Genomic DNA, 27855 nt, shown 5'->3' with positions numbered 1-27855 from the left:
AAGATATTAATCCTGTTAACAGCCTCAGGTCAGCATATAAAAAGGTTTAAAATCACATACGAAACCAACCCCCGCCCCTTAAATTAGCAGATTATCATGACCCCGGCGTCAATCAAGGGTCAATCCCCACTTATCCACATGAATTTTATGCCAGATATTCGCCCGCACCAATGTGTTTACACCCTGCACATTAAACATATAAAAAAAACGCTTTCTTGCACAGGTGCCAGATTGCAGCCCCGGCCAGCGGAGACACAGGGAGAACATGCAAACTCCACACAGAAAGGTCTCAGGTCCGGGCCACGGAATCGAACCCACGACTAAACTACCTTTGGCTCATCAACCGTGACTATGCGTTTGGAGTAGGGAAAGGGTCGGGTGTACCCTTGAGTAAACAGCGACACCCTGTGGCGTCAACTAAAACCCGCGTGTTTTTTTTTGTTTTTTTAACACGATGACAAATGCGCTACATCCTGTAACCATTCGGAGGCGCCAGATTACCAGGGGGAGGGAATAAAACATCGGGGGAGGGGCGAACACTGGTGCAGGTCTGTTTACTGGGGCTAACTAACTCCATCAACAAGCTAGTTAGCACGGGAGACGCGCCGCCGGCGGACGCGGACCGAGATGCTCTCGTCACCAGACAACATGGACTAGCCGGAGTGAGGAGCAGCACCAGGGGCGCCTCGACAATCACCGTCAAGTCCGCGCCGGGAGCCGTTTCAGGTGCTTCTAATTAGGCTTCATTCATGCGGCCACTGGGTGCGCAAAGAGGGGTTTGAGCTCCCAGTGGCGGGCAAAGCTCAGCGTGCAGTACGGCTCGCCCGCCGGTACCACTGTCTGTGTGTTTCTCAATAGCATCGCTAAGCTAACAGCTCCCCATACTCGATATTAGGTTGTTAATTTCTTTTCTGCACCGCGGCTGCTTCAGGGTCACATACGATGCTCAGCGTCGTTGTCGCCGCCAGCGTTCTGATGTGCTGGGCTTGTTGTGTGGCGGCGGCGTGAAGTCGATGTTGCTCCGCTATGGCGAGGTTACAAGTCCTCGGCGAACATGTAAACACTGGAGGTCGGTCACGGCGCTGTTGGTGATGGCGTTTTTTTTTTTGTTTTTTTTGCTGTTTCGCACCGTAAAGCTTTGCACGTCTCCAGTGCACGCGAACAAAACTCACTCGACGTTAAACGGTTGACGTTTTTACGCCAGAAAACCCCGTGTGCTATCAGTGTGTCCCAACCTGGGGGGCGCGAGACTTTGGTTGTTAAAATAAAATAAATAAAAATAAACCATAATTCATCTAATGGAATAATCAAAATCGGTCATTGCATTTCTTGTTTGTATTTTGTTCACTGGTGACACAAAATAAAGGTCAGGAAACCAAAGTAATCTGTAGTAGATGAAATAGAGGGGAAAGGATGACCTGGCAGATGTGGTCTGCCCTCAGAAATGTCCTCAGTTGCTGGGCATCACTTTATGTTAATTCTTTTTTTTTTTTTTTAATCTTTTTTTTTTTCTTTCTTCTACCGTCAGTAGTCCCAGCATGGTGGTCCCCGACAGCAGCAGCAGCGTGGACGCTCAGCCTGACAGCGGCAGCCCCACTGGTCTTATGGTGGGCTCCGAGCCCGGGTGCGAGGAGGAAGTGGAAGGGGATCAAGACCTGGAAGGGGTGGAGCTGGAGGAGGTCCGGAAGCTGCAGGAGCTCGTTCGCAGGCTGGAGGTCCAGAATGAGACCCTGCGCAGCAGAGGGGGCAGGAAGGCCGTGATCCACCGAGGGGCCGAGAGGCAGCACACCAGCACCACCGAGTCCCATCTCAGGTTGGAGGACACCGGCGACCTGTCGCCCCCACGGGACTGCAGCAGCAGCGCAGGGGAGATGTCCCGTGTGCCTTCAGGCAGTAGGCTGGAGGAGGAGGAGGAGGAAGGGGATGAGGAGCAGGGTCCTTGTGGAGCCTTCTTCACCTTGACGTACAGTAACGGAGGGGGCCCGTCCAGAGGGGAATCGCAGACACCGGAGAGCCCGTCTCAGGGGAGTTACGAGTCGGAGACCCTGGCAGAGAGCGACTCCGGGGTGGACCACAGCGCTCTGGACGAGGTGGATGTCCTGGATCTGGAGGAGGAGTGTGCGGAAGAGGAGGACGAGGACAGCTGGTACGTGTTAGCCTCAGCCGTCTGACACAGCAGCTGACTCTGCTCTCTTGAAAACCCACTTTTGGCCCGCTTTTATGTGCTCCTCAATCAAGTTTACTGGAGATTGTGAGATATGTAAAAAGTCACATCATTCCAACACAGCAGCGTGTTAAAGTTTGCTCCCAGGAAAGTTCATTTGCATGAATTTGCAACAGAGATGTGTGTTCTTTCAGCTTGATGACTCATTTGTGCTCTTTATTTTCTTTTTTTTTTTTCTTTTTTACCTCTGGTTGTAAAGTTCATTCCCTACCGAAGGGGCAGCGACTGCCTCCCTGTCAGTTTTGATAAACTCCTGAACAACAACCATTTGACTTGCAAAGCAGTGACTACAACAGATCCCACAGAGTGTTTACATAATTGTGCAGGTTTTGATTAAAGTGATAACACTGTAGCAGGAGGGAAAAAAACATGGCTCTCTCCTGGGATGATGAAGTTTACCTTGGCTCTAAATTAGAAACTGCACCCTCAGAGATTGATTTCAAAAGCAGCAGACATGTGAAAACAGCAGTAACATGCACCCAAACCTGATCTTGAAAGATCATCATCATCATCATCATCATCATCATCAGACTAACCAGGCAAACAATCAAACTGCGGGCTCATCGAAGCATGCAGTGCTTACCAAAAGACAAAAAGAGTTTTGAAGGGCTGGTGCAGAAAAAGGGGTTTGGTTTTGTTCAGTTCAGTGTCTGAGTTTCACAGTACCAAAACAAACTGATGAATACTTCCATAAATCTAGTTTTAACAAGACTTTAAAAAAAAGGCTGAATGACAGAAAGTGGAATTTTGTCCCATATTTCTCCACACTTGTCAGTGTGTTTTTCTAATACAACAAATTGACTTGTTCTGGGTCTGACTTGCCTCACTGCAATAAAGATATTAATCCTGTTAACAGCCTCAGGTCAGCATATAAAAAGGTTTAAAATCACATACGAAACCAACCCCCGCCCCTTAAATTAGCAGATTATCATGACCCCGGCGTCAATCAAGGGTCAATCCCCACTTATCCACATGAATTTTATGCCAGATATTCGCCCGCACCAATGTGTTTACACCCTGCACATTAAACATATAAAAAAAACGCTGCCTTGCACAGGTGCCAGATTGCAGTCCCGGCCAGCGGCTTTAGCCCCTGAGCCGCGGAGCTTAACAGCCAGACCATTCATGACTTATACAGAGTTTTGCATCATTAGCCTTACTGTTCGTGCTTTGTGGGGTTATCATAGCCGAAACATCCAGTAAATCCCAACAACGACATAATCTGATCCGCCCCGGGCTGGATGCTGCCACATGGCTAAACCGCTCTGGGTGGGATTGCGCAGCATGTGACCGGAGGCCCCCCGCCAGACTGCACTGTTCGTGACCAGACTTGGTAGAGTAAAGCAACTGCGGTTTTCTAACGTGTACCTAGCAAGACTCTCAGAATGGCATTTGTGCGAACTTTAAGTCTCCCCAAATTGAAATAGTTGAAGGCCTGACCCAGGACACAACACTGGCTGCTTTCAGACTAAACAGAATGGATGTTAGCCTTGTTAATCTAATTTCTTTGGTCATGTGATATCACATGTACATACTTGTTTTCATGCGGTTTGTTTATTGTTGTGGCTAGGGATGAAAACGATTGATTAATTCATTAATCGTTAGTTGATTGACGTTTTCGAACGATAAATTGATAAGCAGCGATTTTTCATGAGAACCTAAATTTCACAATGAAAAATGTGCAAGGAACACATTATTTAACCCGTAAGTTGAGGGTCCAGTGTGACCCATTTTTACATTAGAGAAGAGTAAAAACACCCTCAACATTTATCCTCTGACTTCAAGTTGACTTCTAATGGGTCACATTTCAACAACAAAAAAAAGTTGTTTAAAAGTAACTTTTTCTATATATATTATGATGATCACAGTATCTACAGGTGAATTGCTCTTTCCTGCCACTAGACTGTCATAATGATATGAACTACCCGTGTAAAACATGTTAAATTAATCACGACTAATTTAATTTAATCGATTAAATTCTTAATCGATAATCGATTAATTATTAACATCCCTATTTGTGGCAACTGTTAACAAAGACACAATGTGCACCACACTGTTTCAGTGACCCAGCTCTGATTTTTTTTATTTTAGCAGCTCGTAATTTTGTAACGCGTTTGCGGGAAGAAGCGCTATAGTCAGACTGGAACAAAGCCTCCTTCGTATGGGGAAATAAATGAGATATGATTGTAATATCTGCCAGTGTGTCTGTAATACAAGCAGTCAGGTCAGATAGTCGCTGGCATTGTGAGTCGCCTGCCTGTCGGCCTCCATTAAGGACCGACACAATGTATTGTAATGATTTCAGCAGAACCCAAACTTGACTCCTCACAAAACCAATGATGATATTTTTTTAATCCTCCTTTGTATTACAACAGCGGTGCCGTTTTTGTCTCCTTTGCAGAATGTTGCTGCTTATTTCCTTTTCCCTGTTGGCGGTCACATGGAGTCCACACACACACGTGGGTTGTTGTCGTTTCAACTGTTGGGAAACTATAACACGGCGTAAATGCGCATATCGGACTGGGGTTAGGTTTTTTTGGATGAAAATGGATCAAAGCAAACGATCGGGGGAGAATCAAAATTTGGCAACGAGCCCAGTGGTTAAAAAGCAGCTGAACTTCAAAAAGAAAAAAAAAAATCTGTTTGAAGTTCAGCCCTCTTGTTGGCTTGAAGGTCGGCGTTTTGCATGAGTGTCACACAATGAGCCGTCCCAGTTTCTAACCGGTCGGTGAAAACACAAAAGTGAAGAGATCAAACACACACAGGCCACAGGAAAGAAGCCCTGCTCCTAGCCCCATCTCACACACACACACACACACACACACACACACTAACATACACAAACCAACTGTTCCCTCTCGCATGACGTGTGACCTGAATATTGCTCTCGGCATTGTTGCTCACTCCAGTGGGAAATGGGCCCTTTTGTGCGTGCCCAAATACGAAGATGATTTGCGGCTGATTGGTGCACACTAGCGGCCGGTCCGGCGCCCTTTCTTGTGCGTCCGACCTTAAGTGGCCCTCCTCATGTGAACTCCTGTGCGAAGCTCGCGGCGAAGGGAGACCCCGGCAGATGGCAGCTATTTGGGTGCGTTGCGTCCGGCGCACAGCAGGCGTTTTGTGTGTGCTTGAGGAGCGGTGTTTGAGGAGCGGGTGGAGGATGTTGTCCAACAGTGTTTACACACTCGGCCAGATCCCATCATTGAGGAGCAAATTGATTTTAGACGGACATTATTTTGCCGGCGAGGGATCAAATTGTCTCCACTGGTCACTTCAATAGGGACACCTTGCTAGTTACTGTACCTAATAAAGTGGCAGTGTAGCATAACAGAACACTGTTGCCGGTGTTCATTGTCATTCGGTGTTTAACATGCAAGTTAGGAATGCATATTAGTTGATTAATTCATTAATTGTTAGTTGATTGACCTTATCGATTGATTAACGATTAATTGATCAGCAATTTCTTTTTTTGTTTTTTTCCCTGACAAATGTGTCAGGAACACATTGTTTAAGCCTTAAGTAATGTTGAGGGTCCTGTGTGACCCATTTTTACATTAGAGAAGAGTAAAAACACCCTCAACATTTATCCTCTGACTTCCAGTTGACTTCTAATGGGTCACATTTCAACCTTGTAACTTTAAACAACTTTTTTGTTTAAAGTTACTTTGAAACAAAAAAGTTGTTTAAAATTACCTTGTTCTAGGTATTCGAGCTGTATTATGACCATCACAGTTGAATTGCTCTTTCACTGTTGGAATGATATTAAAGATTTAGATTATTTGCAACTAATTTAATTTAATCAATTAAATTCTTAATCGACAATTAATCGATAATCAATGAATGTTGATTCATTGTTTTCATTCACATCCTTTTGTGGCAATATCATAAAAAAAAGCTGCATTTTTTTCATCCTCTCTACAGGTTGTATGTGTCTCCAAAAAAGCAGGTGGCTGATCCAGGTCACGAGTCGCCACTGAAGTGGTGTCGACAGGCTCTGGACCAGCGCAGCCCTGAGACGGAAATGGCTTGTCGTACCCTGATGAGCCGTTTGGACCAGAGTAAGCTCGCCACGCACACTCGGCGGAACTCTGCCGTGAAGCCACCCGTCTGACTTTTCTTACTTCATGACGAGTCGCGCGATTAACTACGTGCAGCAAAAAGCTTTTCACGGAGATGCGCGGCGGGTTTGTAGCAGAAGATTCCATCACGTTCTTTGTAAAACCATTAGTAATAACTACACACACACACACACACACACATATGTATGCATGGGGAATGGGTGAGGCTGTCTTTATTTACTGTTCACAGGTGTGTGTGTGTGTGTGAAGTCATATATGAGATGGCGTGTGTGTCGTATACGTTTGCAGTCACTGACAGACGTCTGGGTGGGAGCCAACAGACTTGCATTCATTATTAATTTGCTTGCAGCTCCGTCGTCTGCCTGCCTGCATGCTGCAGAACCTGTATGACAGAGACTGTTAACGCCAGGGCTGCATGACGATGTGGAGTCATGTGCTGTGTTGAATTACCTCTCCCTCGGGTCATCTCTCTCTCTCTCTCTCTCTCTCTCTCTCTCTCTCTCTCTCTCTCTCTCTCTCTCTCTCTCTCCCTCTCTTTGTTTTGAAATGGAAGTCGTGAAACTGTGCTGTGGCAGAAAACCATAGAGAACTGTGGGAAATCAATGTGATTAAACCGAACTGTTCCGTGTTTGAACGACCCTTACGCACTTTTCTTCAACTGTTGTAAAGTTTTTTTTGAAGGTTAAAATTGAAACTACAGCAGCTGCTTTTGTCCGTTGCGCCGCCTCTGCAGCTCTTTGATAAGAACACAACTTCCTGAGGGAGGACCAGCCTCCGTTTTGCCACCGTCATCGGTCCTCTCAGTGACGCCGGTTATTTATTAATGGCCTCAACCTTCTTCACTCGGCTGCACGCCGGCCTTCTGCCCCGTCAGCTGCTGCGCCATTGTGAATGAAAGCATCGAGGCTGCAGCCGTGTCTGAGCCTGCCCAGACTAAAAATAAATAAAAAAAAATAAAATAAAAGTGCTCCCCAGCATCACTTCACCTGACTGCCCCCCTCGTGTCTCTCCACCCTGTGACCTGTACTTCTGTCTTACGTAACCCTCCCCTCCCCTCTTCCTCTCCTGTTTTCTTCAGCGTCCCGATGGAGGAACATGTACAGTAGCCCATCAGCGGAGGCTGGCTCTGCAGGCTCGGGGCTGATCTCTCCGGGGTACCACAAATCCACTAACAAATCCCTACTAACCTGTGGCACTTCAGGTACGGCATGACCTTAACACAACACACTGCACTGCCCTGTTAGCGCCCGGCACGACCGAGCAACCGGCTACGGGCAATGTTGGGGAAGTTGATGTGCAAGTGTGTCAACACTTTGTTGTTTCCGAGTGCTTTTTTTTGTGTGTCGTTGCATTTTCTTGCAGTTTAGTCTGGTTTACCGCATGCTACTGTTAACAATTTGTTTAAGGGTATGCTTCACCTTCAGCAAAAAAAACAAAACTGAAACTGACCCACATCACGGGGTCATGGAAGAGTCACCAGCTCAGTGTGTATTCGGTGAAAATCCTGCACGACAAAATTGTAGGCAGAAGTAATTTTGGTCCCTCACATTAACTCATGAAGAACCTTCCGTTGGAAAACCGACAACCTTTTAATTACACAACCACGCTGAAGTCTTAGATTATTATGCCTTGGGATAAAGAAAAGCTCAATTTGTGTTGAAATGAGTGAAAAACATTGAAATGCCCATTCAATTCTGAAGCGTATTTATGGGTCAGTTGTTGTGTAAGGCATGTGTGGTTCTTACTTCAGGGGGTTGGAGACAAGGGGAGTTGAAGATGCTTTGTTTGGGAAGTTTTTTCTTTTAAACTGCACGTTTTCTCACGCTTTTGACAAAATGTTGTGATGTTGCAATGGAACTCTTGAAAATAACAAATATTTTCAAGAACTTCCACAAACCCAAGTAAGATAAATGATGCCTTTTTACACCCTTCTCCTGAAGCCTTGGTTGTGTACTCTTCCACAGTTACTAGAACCTTATAACTTAGTCCTTTCCTAGTTGTTAAAAGCCACAAAAAAGTAAAAAAAAAAAAAAAAAGAAGCCTCTCCGCTTTTGTGAGAGGAAAATCCCTGCGAGATACCAGATGTCTGCGCTCTGATTGCACTGACTCTCTGACACGGCGGCCCATCATTTTCAGAAACGGGACTGTAAACGCTTTGCCCGTGGGTGGCGACCCGAACTAATCCCAGACTTTTTACGTAACCACATGCCCGTGGATGCTGTCACTTCCCGTTTTTGTCCCGGGCCCGTGTCACGGCGACGCGTGCGTCTCGAACCACTCTGTACACAGCAGTCTGGGTGGCATCGCCGACAGGAAGTGCAACCAGACTGACGCCGGAGAGGAGTGGGTGTCCCTCTGATGCTAAAATGTTATAACAAAACAAACCGTAAGATTAGCGCTGATGTGCTGCCGCCTTAAAGCAAAAAGCAGTTATATAAGCCAGTTCAGCTATCGTTCACTAGGCGCAATCTGACAGCACAAGTCTGCAGGGAACCTTTCGCACTCATTGGTTTTTAGCAGCCCAGCGTATTGTTATTCGTCAGCCTAATTGAACGACGCCAATGCGCCTCTTCTCCTGCGCTTTGCTTATCTGATTGACCAGAAATCGCAGAGGAGGAGTGGACCTATCTGTGTGAGATGCATCTTGACGAAACGTCCACCCCACCCCCACTGTGTTCCCAACAGGTGCGTCAGGCATGCAGTCGGCCCTGAGCTCGCAGTCGTCCATAGACAGTGAGCTCAGCACCTCGGACGACTCCATCTCTATGGGCTACAAGCTGCAGGACCTCACCGATGTCCAGATCATGGCTCGCCTTCAGGAGGAGAGTGAGTAGAGTTGCGGCGCAGGTGTTGGGCACACCTACATTAATATTTGCTCTGGTATGGGAAGGTGTCATTTGTGCTTCCTGGTAATAAACTACCCTGCACAGGTGGACTGATCAGTATGCGATTTTTAAAAAAAAAAAAAAAAAAACTTGACTGTCGCAGTCTGAACATGTTATAGTTTCCATTAAGGCAGCAAAATTTTGGTCATTGTTTAACCTGCTCTTGCGTCCTCTCGACCAAAGCACAATCAGAACGTGCTGAATCTGTTTTCGTGCATTTGTTTTCCATTGTTTTCTTCATGTCAATAGTGCAATTTAGTATGTATTTATTTTGTCATATCACTGCCAACTCATAGAAAGAAATTTAATTTTAATTAGCAATAAAAAAAATAATCATAATAAAATACAAAAGCAGATTACTCTTATGTGTATGTTACTAACCGCTTAAAGACAAAGAAAATAGAAAAAGAAATACAGGACAAAAGACAAAGGAAACCAGACAAACAAAGAACAGAATAGTGAAATAATAAAAATGATAATAATAGTATCACTATCCAACGTTTTCCTGAACTCCCACAGTTCAAATAATGCTGTAATTAAAGCTCCAGTTGGAGGAGAACAGTTCTGCACGAATTATAGGCCGACTTGTCTTTTCCCTTGCTGGCTGATTTGTTGACTCTTGCACGTTCGGTGCCAGGTCTGAGACAGGACTACGCCTCCAGCTCGGCGTCCGCCTCGCGCCGCAGCTCCACGGCCTCCCTGCAGTCCCTGCGTCGCGGCGGCACCTACAGCGACCAGGAGTTCGACAGCTACAGCCTGGAGGACGAGGAGGACTCCCTGCCACATCGACGCCATCGCTTCACCCCGTCGCCCTTAGGCTCACCCCGGTGCCTTTCCCCCTCCACCTCCAACCACGGACAGGAGTACAGCAGCCGTCTCGGGGCCCCGCGTGCAAGAACCCCCCGGCGGTCCCTGCAGGGCCCCAGTGCGGAGCTGCTCAAATTTGCCAAGAGTGAGGGTAGGTTAGGAAAACTGAACTACTCCTCAATATGCAATTACCTCGGCGTAGCGTGACCATCGTGTGTGTGTGTGTGTGTGTGTGTGTGTGTGTGTGTGTGTGTGTGTGTGTGTGTGTGTGTGTGTGTGTGTGTGTGTGTGTGTGTGTGTGTGTGTGTGTGTGTGTGTGTGTGTGTGTGTGTGTGTGTGTGTGTGGTTCCAGAGGAGTTGAGGCACAGCATGCCTAATTTGGCCCCCCGAACCAGCCTGCGCACCCTGGAGGCAGTCAGAAACAGCCGCAGCATGGAGGCTAACCTCCAGAGCTCCGGCAACCGCATGTCCCACCTGACTCACTCCCCCTCCACAGGTAACCCTCTCCTCCCCTCCCCTCCCCTCCCCCACGCTTCACCCGGCGCACACCTCTCCGTTCCTTTTTTACCGCCTGACCTCCTCCTGACTTCTGCATGAGCACAGGGATGGTTTGGTCCACGTCAGTCAAGCAGAGAACTCCTTAGACATGGGTGCACATGGGGGCAGACAAACATATGTCGTACACAGTGGTTTTTTATTTATTATTGTTTTGTAGGTATTTTAAAGTTTTTGAAATACATTTATTTTTGTGTTTATCTACAGGAAAATGTATTTGTTTGTTAGCTCCCAAGGATGCGTGTGATTATTACAAAATGGCAAGACATATTTGAGATTGTAAGAAAGGAAAGCATTACTACTGCTACTTCTTGTTAACACATTTTTAGTGACATTTAGTGAGTTTACAGGTATATTGAGATTTGCAACACAGTCCTTCTGTTTTGATTTTCTCTGCTTTCTGCCACTGACTACATTTCCATTATCCTAAAACTATCCAAGTCATTTTGTAGTCGCATTTAGAAAAATAAGAAAGAAAAAAAAAACTTCCATGCCTTACTGTCTTCGACAATGACCCACTGATACAACTGATGGCTCTGATGCATCAACAAAAAGATATTTTGTCGACAAACTAATAATGACACAGTTATCACCCCCACACAACACATCCATCCCACATCTGCCTTTGGCAAACCATTCCATGTTTTGCCTTCTACGTTCCCTGATTGATTGTTCATCTCAACGCTCCATTAATCCATCACACTTTACCCCAAACACCCTTAATAACAAAGCAATGTTCCTCACCACTTGTCTTTAACCCAACCTGCCACTGTGCTGATTATGTTGACTGCACTAACGTATTTCTTTCCATATTCCCCTTAGTAGCATCTTCTGTGTCGGTGAACTGCCCAGAAATGAGAAAAGTCCATCCTTTACTTGGTTTTGCTTGATCCGCTTTGAAGAAAGGATGTGCTAAATCACATAGTCCTGAACATCAGGCCCCCTTCTGATGTCACAGACAGCAGTGATATCCCCTTTTTTTGTGGGAGATTGTAAACAGGAGGCCAAATATGATATTTCTCTAAGGAGCGTTTTTTTTTGAATAGTGAATAACGTCAGCCACTGCATTGGAGTCCAGGTTGAAAAAAATGAAGTTGTGAGAACGGGTTTAAGCTTTTAGCATGTATATTTTTTATTCCCCAAGTGCCATAAAGATAAAGATCTGTTGACATTCTACCGCCGTTGCCTGTCTTGCACTCAAGGTATGACTCAAGGCAATCGGCTGCGGAGCAACGGCCAGTCCCCCCTCTCGTTGAGGACTCCAGTCAAAGCCGTGACTCCAGTAGGCTCCATGGCAACCGGCCGAACATCATGCAGAGGTCTGCCCGTTGTCCCGGCCTCGGGAGGAGGACGCCGGGTCCAGTCCCCGGGTACCACTAATGGAGGAGCCTACGCACCCGGCAGAGCCTCTACTGGGGCGGCGAGGCCCGGCATGGGCCGAGGGCAGCCTGTGTCATCGGCATCCACCAGAAGTAAACTTTCACAGCCCCCCAGGAGGTAAGTGCCATCTGAGTCTTTCACAAATAAATAGAAGGTGAGGTGCACATTTCCTGACTTGATATGCTGACTAACTGACTTAATTTAGGTCAGTTACTTGCACTTTGGTGATGATTCAAGTCTGACTCTGACTCCCTTGTTATTTCCAGGTCTCTGGGCATGGCTAAAATCTCAGACGAGTCTTGGAAAGATGGCTGCTACTGATCACCGGTGGCGATGAAGGACGTCCACTGCTGCGAGCCTCACATGTCCTCATCACCCAGTTATCTGTTAGAGTACAAACAACACTGTGTTCGCAAACGTCTCTTATGACCTTTCCCAGCTCCCTTATTTTAGACTATCGCTCTGGGCGGCACTGGATTCAGACTAAGGATTTACCTTTTTATCCTGCATGAAATGCTGTCAACCTACTCGGAGAGGATGTGTAGACGGACAAAAAAAAAAAAAAGCGCACACTCACTCCAAATGTGATATGGACCAATCAGAGCTTCCATAGGAAATGTTTGTCAATTTTACTTATTTTTTTAATGGTGATTTGGGGTCAGATGTTGTAGAAAGAGTCGTTCTGCTGTTTGTTATATATGAAGACAATTTTAAATGAAGAATTTGTGGATTTAGTAATTTCATGTCAATTCTTACACAGTGAAGGTTGCGATTGTTGCATGCTCACAATTTTGTTTGCCCCGCCCCTCTGAACTTTTACTCCAGTAAGACAAATCGTGTGCTGGCAACATCTGTGATTTTATGAATGGTCGATTGGTTTACTGTAATATCGTCATCAAACTTGTGTTGTATTTTGCTCCTGGACTCCATGGCAATGCAAACCACACTGCCCTTACAAACAACACAAAAAAAAGGAAAATTGTCAGTGCCAAGGTGCAACCAACTCAGCTGCAACACTCCTAGTACAAGAAGTCTCAATTAAGAATACAGGTACTGTTGATGTACTGCGTTTTCCAGGCATTTTTACTGCATATCTAGAAGTTGTTTGCTATTCTGTACCACTGTAATTTTTAAAAAAAAGATGTTTATGCACGAAGGCTTTGTGCCTTGGAGAGCTATGCACCCTCATGCAGAGTGCCTCTGAAAATTAGAAGCTGTAATAGGAATTGACAATAAAGTCCACCCATGTAACAACAAAAATTAAAAGTGCACGTCTTTATTTTATTTATGACACCCTTGCCATGTCTAATCCAATTGTGCCGCCGTATCCCGGATGTTAAGGTGCTCGACCACCCGACGCCACCCACTGCTCGTGACAAAAATGGCCTACAGGCCTCAAATGCGCATACAAACTCTATGGAGGTGTGCGTACAACCGACAATTATTTTTTTTATTCACTGTACTCGCACAAAGTCAAAATGTGTGTCTCAGAAACGGTCGCGATTGAGTGCCAATTAAGAAATTGTCTCCGATAATGTAACTGCTCTCTTATGCATGACGCAAATAGTAAGGGATCAGCAGTAAACGAGGCCACGCATTGTCTGCCCCCCGCCCTCCCTCTGCTTGTCAGGAAGCAAGCTGATTGGCCGAGGCCTAGCAAAGGGTGCCCGGGGATCCAAAACTGCAGGCCGCACTTAGCTTACCGTAAAAAATAAACCAAAACAATAACAGACAACACTGGGAAGTGGGAGAAACACCGATAGAGTCCGAAGACGACATATAAGGTAAAGAGTGTTTTCAATCGATCAGAATGGTATGAGGAATACGACGCAAGGGCCCAGTCGGCCGAAGTGGGCCTCTTTCAGCCTTATTGAAAAACAACATGGAAGATAATGCGGCGCGGGCTGCTTCGCTTAGCTTAGCAAGCTAGCTAGCCGAACAGACAGCCGTTTGGTCGCAGTTTACCGCAACCTTTTATTTTAAATAAGACAATGCATGGTATGTCGTCATTGTGCTTGACCAAGCGGTGCTCATGTCACCGTAATGTTGAATGATGGCGATACATTAACTGTGGAATTCGCTTGGTATTTCCATTTCTCGAGTTAGCCGTTAGGCTAAAACAAAATGGCGCTGAGGGGAACAGCCCTAGCTCGCTTGCTAGTTAGCTCTGGTGGGTGGAGTGCGGTAGCCGCCCTAGTTTGTGTTGCATAACGTCTGCGGTACTTTCTGTGGCGGACTTTAAACTCGGAAAGCAGGTGTAGTTGTACACAGAGTCCAGCGTTTATGTATCTTCAACGTCAAAGCTGTGGACCTCTCTCGATACACCGCCATGCAATATTAATGGTTACTCGTGACCCACAATATCACTACCAGACTACTGCAGGCATAACATATTTGGCATGTTTTGAACCTGGGCAGGGCTTGTGACGACACTATGTTCCTCCCTCTGCATAGTCCCGTTTTCTTCAACATTTATTCAAATTGTCGGCGACAAGTTCGAGCTCCTGCACACTGAGCGGTAGAGCTGTCTGTGGTATCTGCCATCAAGCATAACAAGCTCCAGGTGTACAGTGCACAATACATTCATTTGCAGCAGCGTGTAGTACATTTTGTAAACAGAGGATGGAGCCAGCCGTCAACAATACAATCGCATCACTTCAGCGGCAGTTTTTGTACATATAAAATAAGAGAATTATGAGCCAAAAATAATACATTGCTTTTTAATTCCCAGGGATTGTCACCTTGATGGAAAAACACACGTCAAATATTCAACTGGTTTTATTGTAAGGTTTTGTCATCAAATGTGAAGGTAAGATTTTATTTTTTTTGTGGAATTCAGTTTTAACTTTTATTATTGTTGACGCACACTAAAGTGCATACACCGCTGACAGCTTTTTCACTATACATTTTAGCCCCCTCTCTGGGTAAAGTCATGGATCAAGGAGGAGGGGTGTTGGAGTTGCACACACAAGAGCTCAAGATGCCCCACGCTATGATCATGCAAGACTTTGGTAGGTGAAGAACCATGATGAGGGGACAGTATTACATTCTGCACTGTACTTAGAGGTTTTCATGTCAGAGTTCTTTGTTTACTAGTGCTGTTGTGAGAGAATGTCTACAACTTAGCTCTCCCTTTGTAATCACAATTCTTTAAAAACACTAAAGACTCCTTTCCCTTCCTCAGTGTTTTGTCTGTTCTGTATAACGGTGTCAAAATTCAACTTGTTTCATTTATTACAAGACCACAATGAGTTTCCAGGCTTGCTGTTTCAGGGGTGCAACACATTTTGGGTAGTTCCAGAAAATATTCTATCGACGCTTGTCAATCTTTTTTTTCCTACTTTTTCATGTTTCTACTTTGTTACTAACAGTTTGTAACAGTTAATCCTTGAGTATTGTTCAAATTGTAAATCATTGTGTTTTCAGTAAAGACAAACAGGCGGTTGATCTTAAAGCTGTCATGACAGAAAGTTATGGCATTTTTGGCTTAACGTGTACTGCTCTCTGTGACCTGTGTTTACAGTAGCCGGGATGGGAGGTCTTGCTCACATCGACGGGGAGCACATTGTGGTGTCCGTGCCAGAGGGCATGCTCCTTTCTGACGTGATGACGGATGAGGGCATCCTCCTGGAGCATGAGCTCGAGGTAGAAGGCCTCGAGACCCAGGTAGTCGAAGGACTGGAGACCGAAGTGGTTGAAAGCCTGCATGCGAACGTGGAGGGCTTGGAGGCAGAAGTGGTTGAGGAGTTACATACCCATGTTGTCGAGCTGGAGGCCCAGGTTGTGGAGGCCCTGGAAGGCGAGGTCGAAGTGGAGGGCCTGGAAACTGAGGTAGACGTCGACCTCGAAGCCCACGTTGTTGAAGGCCTGGAGGGGGAGGTGGAAGTGGTGGGGGCTTTGGAAGCCGAGGTCGTTGAGGGCCTGGAGGTCGACGTGGAAAGTCTTAGAACACGAGGGGTGGAAGCCCATGAAATACACGAAGAAGACATGGTCACTTCGGAACACAGTGTGATCATGCCTGAGAACATTCTGGGCACCGAAGTTGCAATAGAGGAAGCGCTGGACTCCCATCACCACCACCACGTCCTCAGCTCGGACCTCATCCAGGACCCCAACCATCACGATGACATGTCGGACCAGGTGTTTGTGGCGGAGCTGCTGTCTGAGCATCAGGACAACACTCTGGACCACCAGCTAGTTTCAGAAAGCTTGATGGTGACAGAGGCCAACTCGGAGACTATAATCCACCAGCAACTGCCGCCAGAGGGAGTTGCCCTGCAGACAGACGAGGACGATGATGGAAGAAGCAGCTCTGAAGATTATCTCATGATTTCCTGTAAGACGTGACGCCTTGTCTCGACTTGTGCTAGTCATGCGATATGTGTAATTGCGTGTCTTTCAAGTAATGGTTTTAAATTGACCTTTTATGCCACCACAGTGGATGAGGTTGGAGAGAAGCTGGACATCGGAGACACGCCCCTCGAGATCAGCACTGAGGTCATGGAAGACAAGGACTCCAAGGAGGAGAACGGCGCAGAAGTCATCAAAGTCTACATCTTCAAAGCGGAGGCAGATGACGACTTAGGTAACTGGTTTCCAGTGTAATCAGCCATCTCAACAGTAGACTAAATTAAACGTGGGTTGTTTCCTTTTAAATGAGTGCATATTATGTTTTGATTCAATGGTGATTCAATTATATATTTTCTCCAGGCGGAACCGAGGTAATCACGGAGGATGATTACCAGAATGGCCATCCTGACTTGGAGGCTGCGTCGTCAGGGAGACTGGGAGTGGGCCGCGACAAAATGGTCTACATGGCCGTCAAGAGCGAGCCCAAAGAGGAAGAGGACGACGACGAAGACAGCGACGACGACGACGACAACGAAATCAGTAGGTTTCTGTTGTAAAGCAACTTTAATTCAGTTTACTAATAAACCACTTACGTGTTTAAACATTTTCAGCATGTGCGCGTTCACTTCTTCATTTTTGTTGTGTGTGTCTTAATAAACCACAAAGTGGACATGGAGTCACGTGTCATTAGTGCCATAATCTGATGTTAACTGTTTGTGCAGTCAACACCATCGATCAGGTAAAGAATGGAGCACCGACGCCGTTTCTGCAAATCCGAGAGGGCCTTGGAGCCAATCGGGTTCTGAAACCAAGACCCAAGAAAAGGAAGAAAGGAGACACGCGACAGTGTCAGACTGGTGAGAAAAACGCCACATCCTGCGTTTATAAAAAGGCCACAGTGAAGCCCGTTGAGAAGAGCAGATGTGTCCAGACTGATACTCATCATTGTTGTCCTCCGTCTCTCCCAGCGGTTATCATCGGACCGGACGGGTTGCCGCTGACCGTCTACCCGTGCCACATATGTGGGAAAAAGTTCCGCTCGCGCGGCTTCCTCAAATGCCACATGAAGAACCACCCGGACCACCTGCTCAAGAAGAAGTACCAGTGCACCGACTGCGACTTCACCACCAACAAGAAGATCAGCCTCCACAGCCACATCGAGAGCCACAAGCTCTTGAGCCACAACAGCGAGCGCTCGCCGGAGTACACCGAGTACGCGCGGCGCTACCACGAGTCCAGCCCGCTGGGCTCCGACAAGCTCATCGTCAAGGACCGCGAGCCCAAGCTGCACCACTGCAAGTACTGCGACTACGAGACGGCCGAGCAGGGCCTGCTCAATCGCCACCTGCTGGCCGTGCACAGCAAGAACTTTGCGCACGTGTGCGTCGAGTGCGCCAAGGGCTTTCGCCACCCGTCGGAGCTGAAGAAGCACATGCGGACCCACACGGGCGAGAAGCCCTACCAGTGCCCGCACTGCGAGTTCCGCTGTGCGGACCAGTCCAACCTAAAGACTCACATCAAGAGCAAGCACGGCGCCGACCTGCCCTTCAAGTGCAGCCACTGTCCGCAGGCCTACGCCGACGCGCGGGAGCTCCAGCGGCACGTCGAGATGGTGCAGGGCCACAAGACCCACCAGTGCCCGCACTGCGAGCACAAGAGCACCAACTCCAGCGACCTGAAGCGCCACATCATCTCCGTGCACACCAAGGACTTCCCTCACCAGTGCGACGTCTGCGAGAAGGGCTTCCACCGGCCGTCGGAGTTGAAGAAGCACGCCGAGACGCACAAGGGCAACAAAGTGCACCAGTGCCGGCACTGCAACTTCAACGCCCCGGACACCTTCACGCTCAGCCGCCACATCCTGTCGCTGCACACAAAGGACCTGCCCTTCAAGTGCAAACGCTGCCGGCGGGGCTTCCGGCAGACGGCCGAGCTGAAGAAGCACATGAAGACGCACAGCGGCCGCAAGGTTTACCAGTGCCAGTATTGCGAGTACAACAGTACGGACGCTTCCGGCTTCAAGCGCCACGTCATCTCCATTCACACTAAGGACTACCCGCACCGCTGTGACTACTGCACCAAGGGCTTCAGGAGGCCTTCAGAGAAGAGCCAGCACATAGCCAGGCACCACAAAGACATGTTGATGTAAAACACCGTTGCACACACGCACACACACACACACACACATACACACACACCAACACACTTCTGACCCCCCACCCCCTCCCTCCGAGTAAATCTGTGTCACACACCCAGAGGTGATTTTAGTGTATTAACAAAGAAATGATGGATATAGACTCTTCCGTGAGGACAACATCATAATTGCCGTTCTGTGTTCAGTGTTGTAATGGGTGTAACTTTACCCCACCCCCACCCCCTCACCCCCCTCCCCAGGAGTGATGCAAGAGCACATCTGAGATCGGGGGGGGCTGCGGGGGGTGATATCTTAAAAAACAAAAAAAAACAAACAAAAAAACTGTGTACACTGAGTGGGACAGCTGTAAATTGTGTTTCGTTGCAGAAAATCACATAATGAACATATAATCAGGGTCTCAAATGTCTATATTTTTATACCCACTCAGCTGAAATGCTGCAAGATGATGACTGTGTCCTGTAAAGAAAAAAAAAAAAAAGAAAGCGGTGCTTTGTGAACGTCATGCCAATTCTTCAGGTGATGTGGAAATAGTACAGGAGGCATCGGACTCCATAGTATCAACGAGTATCTGTTATTTTCCTTATTAACCAGCTTTTTACCTTGACCTATGTTTTCAATGCCATTTTGGTCTGAGCTGCAGGATCATTCAGGGGTTCGTAAATGGTTTGAGAAGTGTTGACAGCAACCTAAGACACCTTTAGCAGAATTTTAGAGGGCAACTAACGGCGAGAAATGTTTTGCATTGTGAGTTCCGTTGAGAAAGTAAATTTAAAAATTGCACACCAGAGTCTATATCCTGTTCATTATGAATCTTCGGGAACGACCACCAGTGTCACAAATGTGCCGCAGCGGTGGCCGCTAATGAGCAGGCGCGCTACCATCTGAGCCTGACAGTTTGCTCAGCGTTTGAGACCCCGCCCCTGCAGATGTTATCAGACCACCACTGGCAAAGTTGCATATGTCTGGTGTTACCTAAGACACACACATACACACAGACACAGACACACTCTCATAGCTAATCATGCCTTACATCTGTTATTTAACCCTTGAAGCACTGATGAACACCGCTAATCATTAAACAAGTGATTTTAACTCTCAAACATGCTGTATCAATACCATTCTCTCAGAGATTGTTTGAGTCAGTAGAAAGCACTTTAATAACTTTTTTTTTTTGTATTTTAATTGTATGTATGCATACACGTATTACACACGCGCATATGTGTATGTGTTTTCATATATAAATATATGAAATCACGGCCTACCCTACATAATAAACAATTGCAGAGCGTCGTGATATGGTAAAGGTTGTGTTTGAGTGGTTTTGGCTGCAAGTTGGCACGATCCATCACTGCGTTAGAACAACTGAACTGTCAGTAATTGTGGTGGGTGGAATCATTTATTGTTTCGTTCTATCGATAAGTGATTGGGTTTTGTGTTTTTTGTTTGTTTTTTTTGTGCTCACTAACAAGAATTCCAGACCCGTCACCTACAGCCCAGAGTAACCCAACCCAATCCCAACAAAGTGGGATTATTTTCCCAAAATCCGTGATAAATCATATTGGCATTAGTCTTTAAAGTGTGCACATTTGCTGTCTCCATGAATTGATTTGTGGTATATATTAAAAAATCCCTGCATTTTGTGTACCTTAGTCTATATTTTCTTTCAGTCTGTGGATAAACTACTGGTTGGGAAAGAACCAAAATAAACAATTATCTTTTTATGCTCTGTCCTCTCTATTAGCCTCACATCATCCAGTCAGAAGATTAGATGTGTTGTTGGATGTTGTTGGACTGTCAAATGTTACCTATTCCACTTCCATATTCAGCTGCGATAAAGCGGGCAGGATCAATCATCCAACTTTGATAATACCACATCAACAAGACCATAATTTAGCCATCTGTTAAAAACATCTGGCAAAATGTTAAGTTTCCATATGTTTAAATATGGAAGGTGTGATTACACTGACAGGATTTGTTGTCATCACTCCTTGTTGTGACATCACGATTGCCATATATTGTGCTCTTTCTGAAAATCTGAGAAAGGAATAGTGTGGACTTAGACGACATACTGGACACACGTTAGAAACCTACATTGAATTGTATAGCCGTTAAATATTTCAGAAAGAACTCTGTTGTGATAGACTGATGAGTGAGTGTCAACATCCAGCTGCCAGTGACTGAATCCAAACATTCCCCAGATTACACCTAACTTAGTTCCCACAAATTGCACACAATGCGCTTCTCTGGCCTTTCCTGAAATTATGAAGGGAAACTGAAGCCCTAAGAACAATGATTAATTGATTCACAATGATCTCATGACAAACAAGATGATGGTGAAACTAATGTGAAAAGGATTTGCAGGACTAACAACAACGCCCTGTTTCTTCCGGCTCAGAAGCTCCAGACGAGTCGAAGTGAAGAAGCTACCTCGTGACATGCAGTGCGTATGGAGAAAGTAACGGCTTAGTCAGACTCAGGGACTCGGGTGTAGCCATGGAAAAATCTTGTCAGGATCCGGAGACCAGCAGCAGTAATTAGTTGGGGAAGTGATGGAAAGATCCGGTAGTCAGTAATGATGCAGGTGTTGCGCCGGGCCGGCTGTCCTTCGCAGTTAAATATCCTTCGTAATGTCATTTCAGTCCTTCACATCTGTCAGCGTGACAGCGCTCAACTGTGACTATAGGTCACATTGCTGAACAAACAACTGCGTGGTCTTCTTCTCGTCTTCCTCACCACCAGGGGGTTGGAACGTTCCAACACCTGGCATCCGTGCCACTTCCCATGAAAGACGTACGACACCTCAACGTCGAGGGGAAATGAGCCCCATGCAGATGGACTTTGCACAATTGACACCCACACATACTCCGGGGAAAGTGGATGCTGCAGCACATGCTTGTTTTTGTTGTCGTTGACCACCCCCCCCCCCTCCCCCGCCCCCTCACTGAATTATCACTAAATGTCTCATAAATCACGCACCACCACCGCAGCCTGAAGTAGCCGCTTCGGATGCCAGGATCAATATGCAGACTTCTCCATAATATCCTCCCCGCAAGACGCGAGAAAATGGGCGCAAGCAGTGACCGGCTCTCTCTTTTGCGTTTCCCTCGTCGCCTCTCTCCATTTTCCAGTTTATTTCCCATCAGCGCAGCATTGAACGCCACCGCAGGACAAACCTAGCGTCCTCTGCGGGCCATCACCGTGATGAGGACTGGCAGATGTGCACAGATAATCCATCAGCAGCAGCAGAGGGTCGAATCTAATTTATTTGATGTAGCTGTTTTGTCCATATTTCTGATGACTGACAGCAAAAAAGATGAACCTCGAGGTTCAGCAGGGGGAGGGAGAAAGGGATTGGTGTATGCGCTAGCATTTCCTGGGATGTGTAAGGGTGAGCTCTAAACCGAACTCTACCCTAACCTTAACCCTACATAAACTCTAACCCTGCACCAACCCTAACCCTAACCCTGCACCAACCCCAACTGCAGCTCTAACTCCGATCCGTACACCAACCCCAATCCTAACTCCAGCTCTTACACCAACCCTAACCTTGCACCAACCCCAACCCCAACCCCAACCCCAATGCTTATACAACCCAAACTCGAACACAACCCCATCTCTACACCACTCCAAACCCTTACTCCAATCGCAACCCTCATCTCAGCGCTAACCCTAACCCAGCACCAACCCTACCTGAGCCCTAAACCTAACTCTACCCTACCCCTAACAAGTGTAACTTGTTCACAAAAAGTGGTTTTGAGCAGGATGGTAATGTAGTTACAATTTTAGAGGTGTCCAGCAGGTAACATTGTTGCAAAAAAAAACAACAACAAAAAAACAAAGAAATACGGGACCAGAACAGCAGATCTGAATGTCCGGTCTGCAGTTCTGTAGAGACATACTATTAGTCAGGGGTAACGCAGTCCAAGGGTTTCACATGGGATGTGTGTGGAAGGCATTCAGCGTGAGGTTGTTGTGTCAGGGACCAGATCAGTGCTGGATATTTGAGCAAAGGGAATGGCCAACGTTGCTGGGAGCGCGTCATCTCACTGGAAGACAGCTCCAGATTCTGAGGCGGCACACGCAGCCGCAGACATCCCCGGCCAGATTGTGGACGGCCAGGCTGCAGTGCCAGCTGGAGACTGAAGGGGCCCCTCAGGGACACCAGTGCCAGAATGCTTGTAGATGCAGATGAGCCATAAAGGACTGTGTGGTTGGCTGAGCATGACACCGACAAGAGAGACACACACATACACACACAGTGCACTGACAGCCAGGCTGTGCCGTGTCTTCATGTCTCTATCACGCTGCTCCTCATTGGTGCAGGTTGGCCAGTCGCCCTCAGCATGGAACTAAAACTGGTCATGTGAGTTCAGTGGGCGGGATTTTAGGAGATCAAATTTTTCAGGTCACGGGTTTGGATGGGGATGGAGGTGTCATGTCCATCTCATTGTTCGTGTTTTTGCGGTGAGATGCTTCATGGAACAGCCACATAAAAGACGACATGGCGTCTGTCTCTCCAGTCGGTCCGTTCTAAACAACGCAGTCTCATCCCTCGCCCTCGCGAAAGGCTCGTTCTGTGTGTTTAAGCCTGTCGAGCTGTCTGTCTCCTGGTTTTCTGTCAGCCTCGTCCGGTCTGCTGTCAACAACGATCCACACCTGTTTTGCGTCAGCAATCAAACCCACCTGGTCATAATTAGCTCGTCACCACACGGTACATCAGCTCCACTCTGGGACGTCTTTGTTTTTCCCTATTTCAAGCAAACGGTTCATTCTCTTGAGCATATACTGATTCTGTCGTCGATATCTTCGCCGCTGCATTAAAAAAAAAAAAAAAAAAAAAAAAAAAAAAAAACTTTAAAGTCCTGCATTTAACTCCTTGGGTTCCTCTGCGTAGCCAGAAGGAGATAGAAAAGCTATAGATAAAAATCGCAAGAAGTTTGAATAACAAAAACTTTCATGACGCATCAATGGGAGAAATGTTGCTGCTCAGTTTTAAGGTTTTAAGTATGCTTATGTATGCTTTCAAATTGTTAAAAGATGGCTCCACCTACACTGCAGCTGCGGCAGTCGTTCTAAGATGCATCTCAGATGCAGCTTTCAAATTAGATTTAATATCGATCTTATTTCCTACCAAAGACATTTAAGACATACAAATGGCCAAAAGAGGTCTCAAAGTAGAATCCAAGGCCCTGCAGATTACTGACGGCCTTCGCGTCCAGGCAAATCACGGGTCCAAGGATACCAGTGCCGCGCAGACTCAAACGTTCATCTTCTAACATACAGTAGGTGGCGCTGTTATTCCGTCCCTCCGTGAGAGCGGCGCGGATTTACTAAAACACTTTATTTAAAAAAATAAAATAAAATAACAATGATGAACACGATCCAAAAACTAAAACGCAAAACCACGTCTGGAGTCAGTGCCTGTTGTGATGTTTACACACATCGGGTACAGTGAAGCCCAGCAGGGAGGCGCAGCAATTATTTCATTTTTCATGATCGAACAATTGTACCAAACAGAGTGGAACGCGCCGTTTTGTTTTGCGTCCCCAGTTATATCCAGGTATTGATGGGGGCGCCCGTCTGTCTCTCTGCGTCCCCGACGTTTTGCTGACCCGGTCGGTTCCCCGGGGAGAGAGCGGGGGCGTCATCGCCGGTGGGCGTGGCCAAGCGCGGCTGAGCGCTTTACCCTCCGCTCCGCCGGCGAGCACGGCCGCAGTAGTCTGGCACGGGCGCGAGCAGCAGAAGGACGGGGCCGCCGCTGACCACCTCGCGCCAAGCAGAAGTGACTCCGGGGATGGAGCGCGAGGAGGTCTTCTTGTTCACCTTCCTCACGTCCCACTACTTCGGCACCGTCCTCTTCATCGCGTGGCTCTTCATCGCCGGGGTGCCCACGGAGATCAGCAACTATGGATTGCTCGACTGAAGTCGACCCGCCTGGTCCTCTGTGCGCCGGGACGACCCGCCAACACTGAGAGCTGAGAGCCGGCCGGACATGGACACTCGTGAGCTGGCGTCGCGCGCACATTCCCAAGGGTCAGGGCACCGCGTCTGCATGCGCGCAAAGGACCGGGACGCTATGCTGTAGTAATTGACGCGTCACAGCTTTTAGTTAGGGTTAGTGCGGTGTCTTTTTTGTGGCTGTTTTGTTGTTGTTACCCGTAGCATTTTTGTTTTGTTTTTATTATCATTATCGCGCGCAGCGACTAGTTGCCCGCTGCGCTCGAAGCCGCTCCGCAATTTATCTGCGCTCCGCTGCGGAACAATCTGTTTTGTTTTTTTTTTTGGTTTTTTTTTACTCATTAGAGTCCAGGGGAGTTTCGAAGCTGCATCCAAGCGCGCCTGCGGGGCAGCAGTTAAGCCATGGCTTTGCCAGATAGCGGCATCAATGCGGAGGAGGTGCCCTTCCCAGAGATTATAGAGCTCAATGTGGGTGGCCAGGTGTACATCACACGCTACTCCACCCTCACAAGTGTGCCCGACTCCCTCCTCGGGGAGATGTTCAGCCGGAAGTCGGCCAAGGGACTCGCCCGGGACACCAAGGGTCGCTTCTTCGTGGACCGCGACGGCTTCCTGTTCCGCTACATCCTGGACTACATGCGAGACCAGCAGCTGGTGCTCCCGGACCACTTCCCCGAGCGGGGTCGTCTGCAGAGGGAGGCCGAGTTCTTCAACCTGCCCGATCTGGTCAAGCTGCTGGCGCCCAAGATCAGCAAGCAGAACTCCCTGGGCGAGGAAGGCTGCCAGAGCGACCCGGAGGACTCGTCGCCCGGCACCGACACGACCCGCAGCCTGGGCTCCCTGGGCGCCGCCGCCGCCGCCTGCACCAGCCTGGTGCCCGGCGCCGGCGGCGACGGAAAGCGGTCGGGCTTCATCACCATCGGCTACCGGGGCTCGTACACGCTGGGCCGAGACAGCCACACCGACGCCAAGTTCCGCCGCGTGGCCCGGATTATGGTGTGCGGCAAGACCTCGCTGGCCAAGGAGGTGTTCGGCGAGACGCTGAACGAGAGCCGCGACCCCGACCGCCCGCCCGAGCGCTACACGTCCCGCTACTATCTCAAGTTCACCTTCCTGGAGCAGGCCTTCGACAAGCTGGCCGACGCCGGCTTCCACATGGTGGCCTGCAACTCCACGGGGACCTGCGCCTTTGCCCACGAGCAGACGGACGACAAAATCTGGACCAGCTACACTGAATATGTGTTCTACCGTGAGTGAGACTCATTGGCCTCGTGCCCACCCAGAACCCGACCTGCCCCCTCTCTCCGAGTGCCCCCCACCCCCCCGCCGCCCCTGCTCTCTCCGATGGCACCTTGCACCAGTAGATGTTCCGCTAGATGTTGTGCCATCCCATCCGCAGCCTCCGACCTCTGACCCCCTCCTCCCCCCATGAACTCTACCCGGCCGCATTCACCGCTTCTGACTCTTCACCTCCGTACCCCCTCCCTTCCTCGTCCTCTGGTCCTGCTTTCCGCTTGGTTCGTCGTAGTTAGATGTGGTCCCTGGTCCTCAACGACTGCAACCCGCCCTCCCTGCTGAGACCGGTGCCGTCTACGTACTGTTTCCCCTTTTGTACTCTTATTGAATCTGTCTTGGTGAAGCACAACACTGTGTCCAAGAGCTAATTTGGTTAAATTAGCGCCCGGTGAGCCTTGTGTGATTGAAGTAGTCGCGGGGGCGTAAAAAAGGGAAAGGGCTTCAAAGAGTGGCTGGTGCACGGCGCTGCACTCTGCCTGCAGATCGGACTCTCTCCTGCTCCTCTGAACTAAATTACCAAATAATTGGACCTCTTATCAACCTTGAGGGATGTTCGCAGCCCTGGCACATTGTGAGGGATGGAGGGCGTTGCTCATTTTCCTGCATTTATTTTTTTCTTTCCCTTTTGTACTAAATGTGTCCTGTACTGTCCTGTGGTTTGAAACGTGCCATACAGTAATGAATCTGTTCAGCTTTTTTTGTTCCGAACGGGCTCCGGGGGTAGCACGTCCGCACATGGACAAAGGGAACGCTAGATTGTTTCTTCGTTTTCCCAGAAGGCAATGCTTTTTGAGTGGCAAGTGGACAAGCGACGAGCTTGAATTTAAAAGAGAGAGACAGAGAGAGAGAGAGAGAGAGAGAAATGAAAGCACAATTACCAAGAGGTCTCTCAGGTGGAGAGCGAGGGGGGGGGGAGGTTTGCCAGGTGAAGTACACATTGATTGTGAGGAGCTTTTCAGTATTTTTGATCGGCTTCTTGGGTTCAGCCAGTGAGGGAAGGACTCACGTCACTCTCTGATTTTGTTTCTGCACTCACGGTGCTGTTCTGACGACCCAGAAGCAATTTTTTTTTTTTTTTTTCAAATCGTACAGGACGGCCATGATGACATTTTATCAGAAGACAATTTGAAATAAGACCAACGGTAGCCGCCTCCCTGGAATCAGTCTTTGAGTGTTTTGTAAACAGTAATGTAATCCCGCATACTCAGTTCAGTATTAGTTAAAACTGTTGCATAATTGATGATAGCTCTGTCTTTGCCGAAACTTAATACCGAAAAGGAAAAAGGCGGGTCGAAGCAAGCTAGCTAGTTAAAGCCGACCTCCGTCTGAGCTGTGCTAATGTCCGAAGTTTTAGGGCGGGTGGGTCTGAGCCACTGACCTCAGAGTAAGTCGCAAACTAAAGGCACTCGGATCCTTTGAGAAAGCTCAGCTAGTTTGTGAAGAGTAGCTTCAAGTGTAAACGAATCAGAGGCTGAACGCGAAGTTCCTCAGCTCCAAGGTGTCTCGTCGTAGTCTTTGGCAGAGCGTCTCTCTCGACGCTGACAAACAAAATGTATTCTGAGATGTCTAGAAGCTGCAATGTTGTGTTCGAGTGTGATGAAGTGCTGTTGACAACCGAGTCGATATGTTAGAGTCGCCGCAGTGTTTGTGCTGCCGGCGCGGGCGGCGCTCAAGCTGAAAGTGTTGAGAAACAGTGAATTAAATTGTCAAATAAAAAGATGTTCTCTTTCTACCCGGGCTTGTATTTTCAATTGTTGAAAGCAAAAAGGTTTTTTTTTCTGATCTTCTGAGTGCTGTTCTTTGGCGACTCCTCCGGCGCTGCTCCTTGTGTTATTAAGGGTCAACATGAGAGAGCGTTTTCCCCGTTCACCCAGTGACGGCCCTGTCTCAAACAAATTAATGAAAACTACTGTTTCAAACTGTTTTACTTTGGTGTTTTTCCTTAAAGACACAAATTCCTCTCTACCAAAGTGCCCTCCATCTTTTTTCTCCATAACCTATTTTGAATCCTCTCATTGGGGGGGGGGGGGGGGGGGGGGGGGGGGAGAAAAAAAAAGAGTCAGAATAGATACGGGTTCTATATCGATTTATTGGAGAGAAAAAAAGGCCCAATTAGTGTCAGCAGTAATAATATCAACACAGATTTGCCAACATGTAGGGGAGTTC

The 27855-nt window shown here is 47.7% G+C and overlaps 3 protein-coding genes across 6 annotated transcripts; all 3 read left to right on the top strand.

Moving 5' to 3' along the window:
• The first annotated feature begins 536 nt into the window (after window positions 1-536).
• Window positions 537-13196, top strand: LOC142892624 (SLAIN motif-containing protein-like). Of its 3 annotated transcripts, none has more exons than XM_076032834.1 (9): window positions 538-726; window positions 1532-2146; window positions 6146-6282; window positions 7382-7504; window positions 8989-9129; window positions 9826-10146; window positions 10348-10491; window positions 11753-12047; window positions 12197-13196. In XM_076032834.1, the coding sequence occupies exons 2-9, from the start codon at window positions 1539-1541 to the stop codon at window positions 12249-12251; spliced, it is 1824 nt and encodes a 607-aa protein (XP_075888949.1). In that variant the 5' UTR covers window positions 538-726; window positions 1532-1538; the 3' UTR covers window positions 12252-13196. The 3 variants fall into 3 exon arrangements, with proteins under 3 accessions (XP_075888950.1, XP_075888949.1, XP_075888948.1); XM_076032833.1 differs by having other exon boundaries at window positions 1529-2146; XM_076032835.1 differs by lacking the exon at window positions 7382-7504 and having other exon boundaries at window positions 537-726; window positions 1529-2146.
• Window positions 13197-13412: 216 nt separating this feature from the next.
• znf711 (zinc finger protein 711) lies at window positions 13413-20156 on the top strand. 2 transcript variants are annotated; one of them, XM_076032831.1, is made up of 8 exons: window positions 13415-13714; window positions 14662-14739; window positions 14843-14941; window positions 15454-16266; window positions 16369-16515; window positions 16641-16820; window positions 17003-17137; window positions 17249-20156. In XM_076032831.1, the coding sequence occupies exons 3-8, from the start codon at window positions 14863-14865 to the stop codon at window positions 18427-18429; spliced, it is 2535 nt and encodes an 844-aa protein (XP_075888946.1). In that variant the 5' UTR covers window positions 13415-13714; window positions 14662-14739; window positions 14843-14862; the 3' UTR covers window positions 18430-20156. The 2 variants fall into 2 exon arrangements, with proteins under 2 accessions (XP_075888947.1, XP_075888946.1); XM_076032832.1 differs by lacking the exons at window positions 14662-14739; window positions 14843-14941 and having other exon boundaries at window positions 13413-13714.
• A 3893-nt stretch (window positions 20157-24049) lies between these two features.
• On the top strand, window positions 24050-27421 carry kctd12b (potassium channel tetramerisation domain containing 12b). The gene has a single exon (XM_076032829.1). It carries the CDS (start codon window positions 24796-24798, stop codon window positions 25648-25650), a length of 855 nt encoding a protein of 284 aa, XP_075888944.1. The 5' UTR covers window positions 24050-24795; the 3' UTR covers window positions 25651-27421.
• The last annotated feature ends 434 nt before the right edge of the window (window positions 27422-27855 follow it).

This window comes from Nelusetta ayraudi, unplaced genomic scaffold (assembly GCF_046127955.1).
Source record: "Nelusetta ayraudi isolate G7.1 ecotype Tasmania unplaced genomic scaffold, CSIRO-AGI_Nayr_v1 ptg000039l, whole genome shotgun sequence".
Taxonomy (NCBI): domain Eukaryota; kingdom Metazoa; phylum Chordata; class Actinopteri; order Tetraodontiformes; family Monacanthidae; genus Nelusetta; species Nelusetta ayraudi.
Note: the sequence above shows the minus strand (reverse complement) of the source record. Positions and strands in the feature narration are given on the sequence as shown.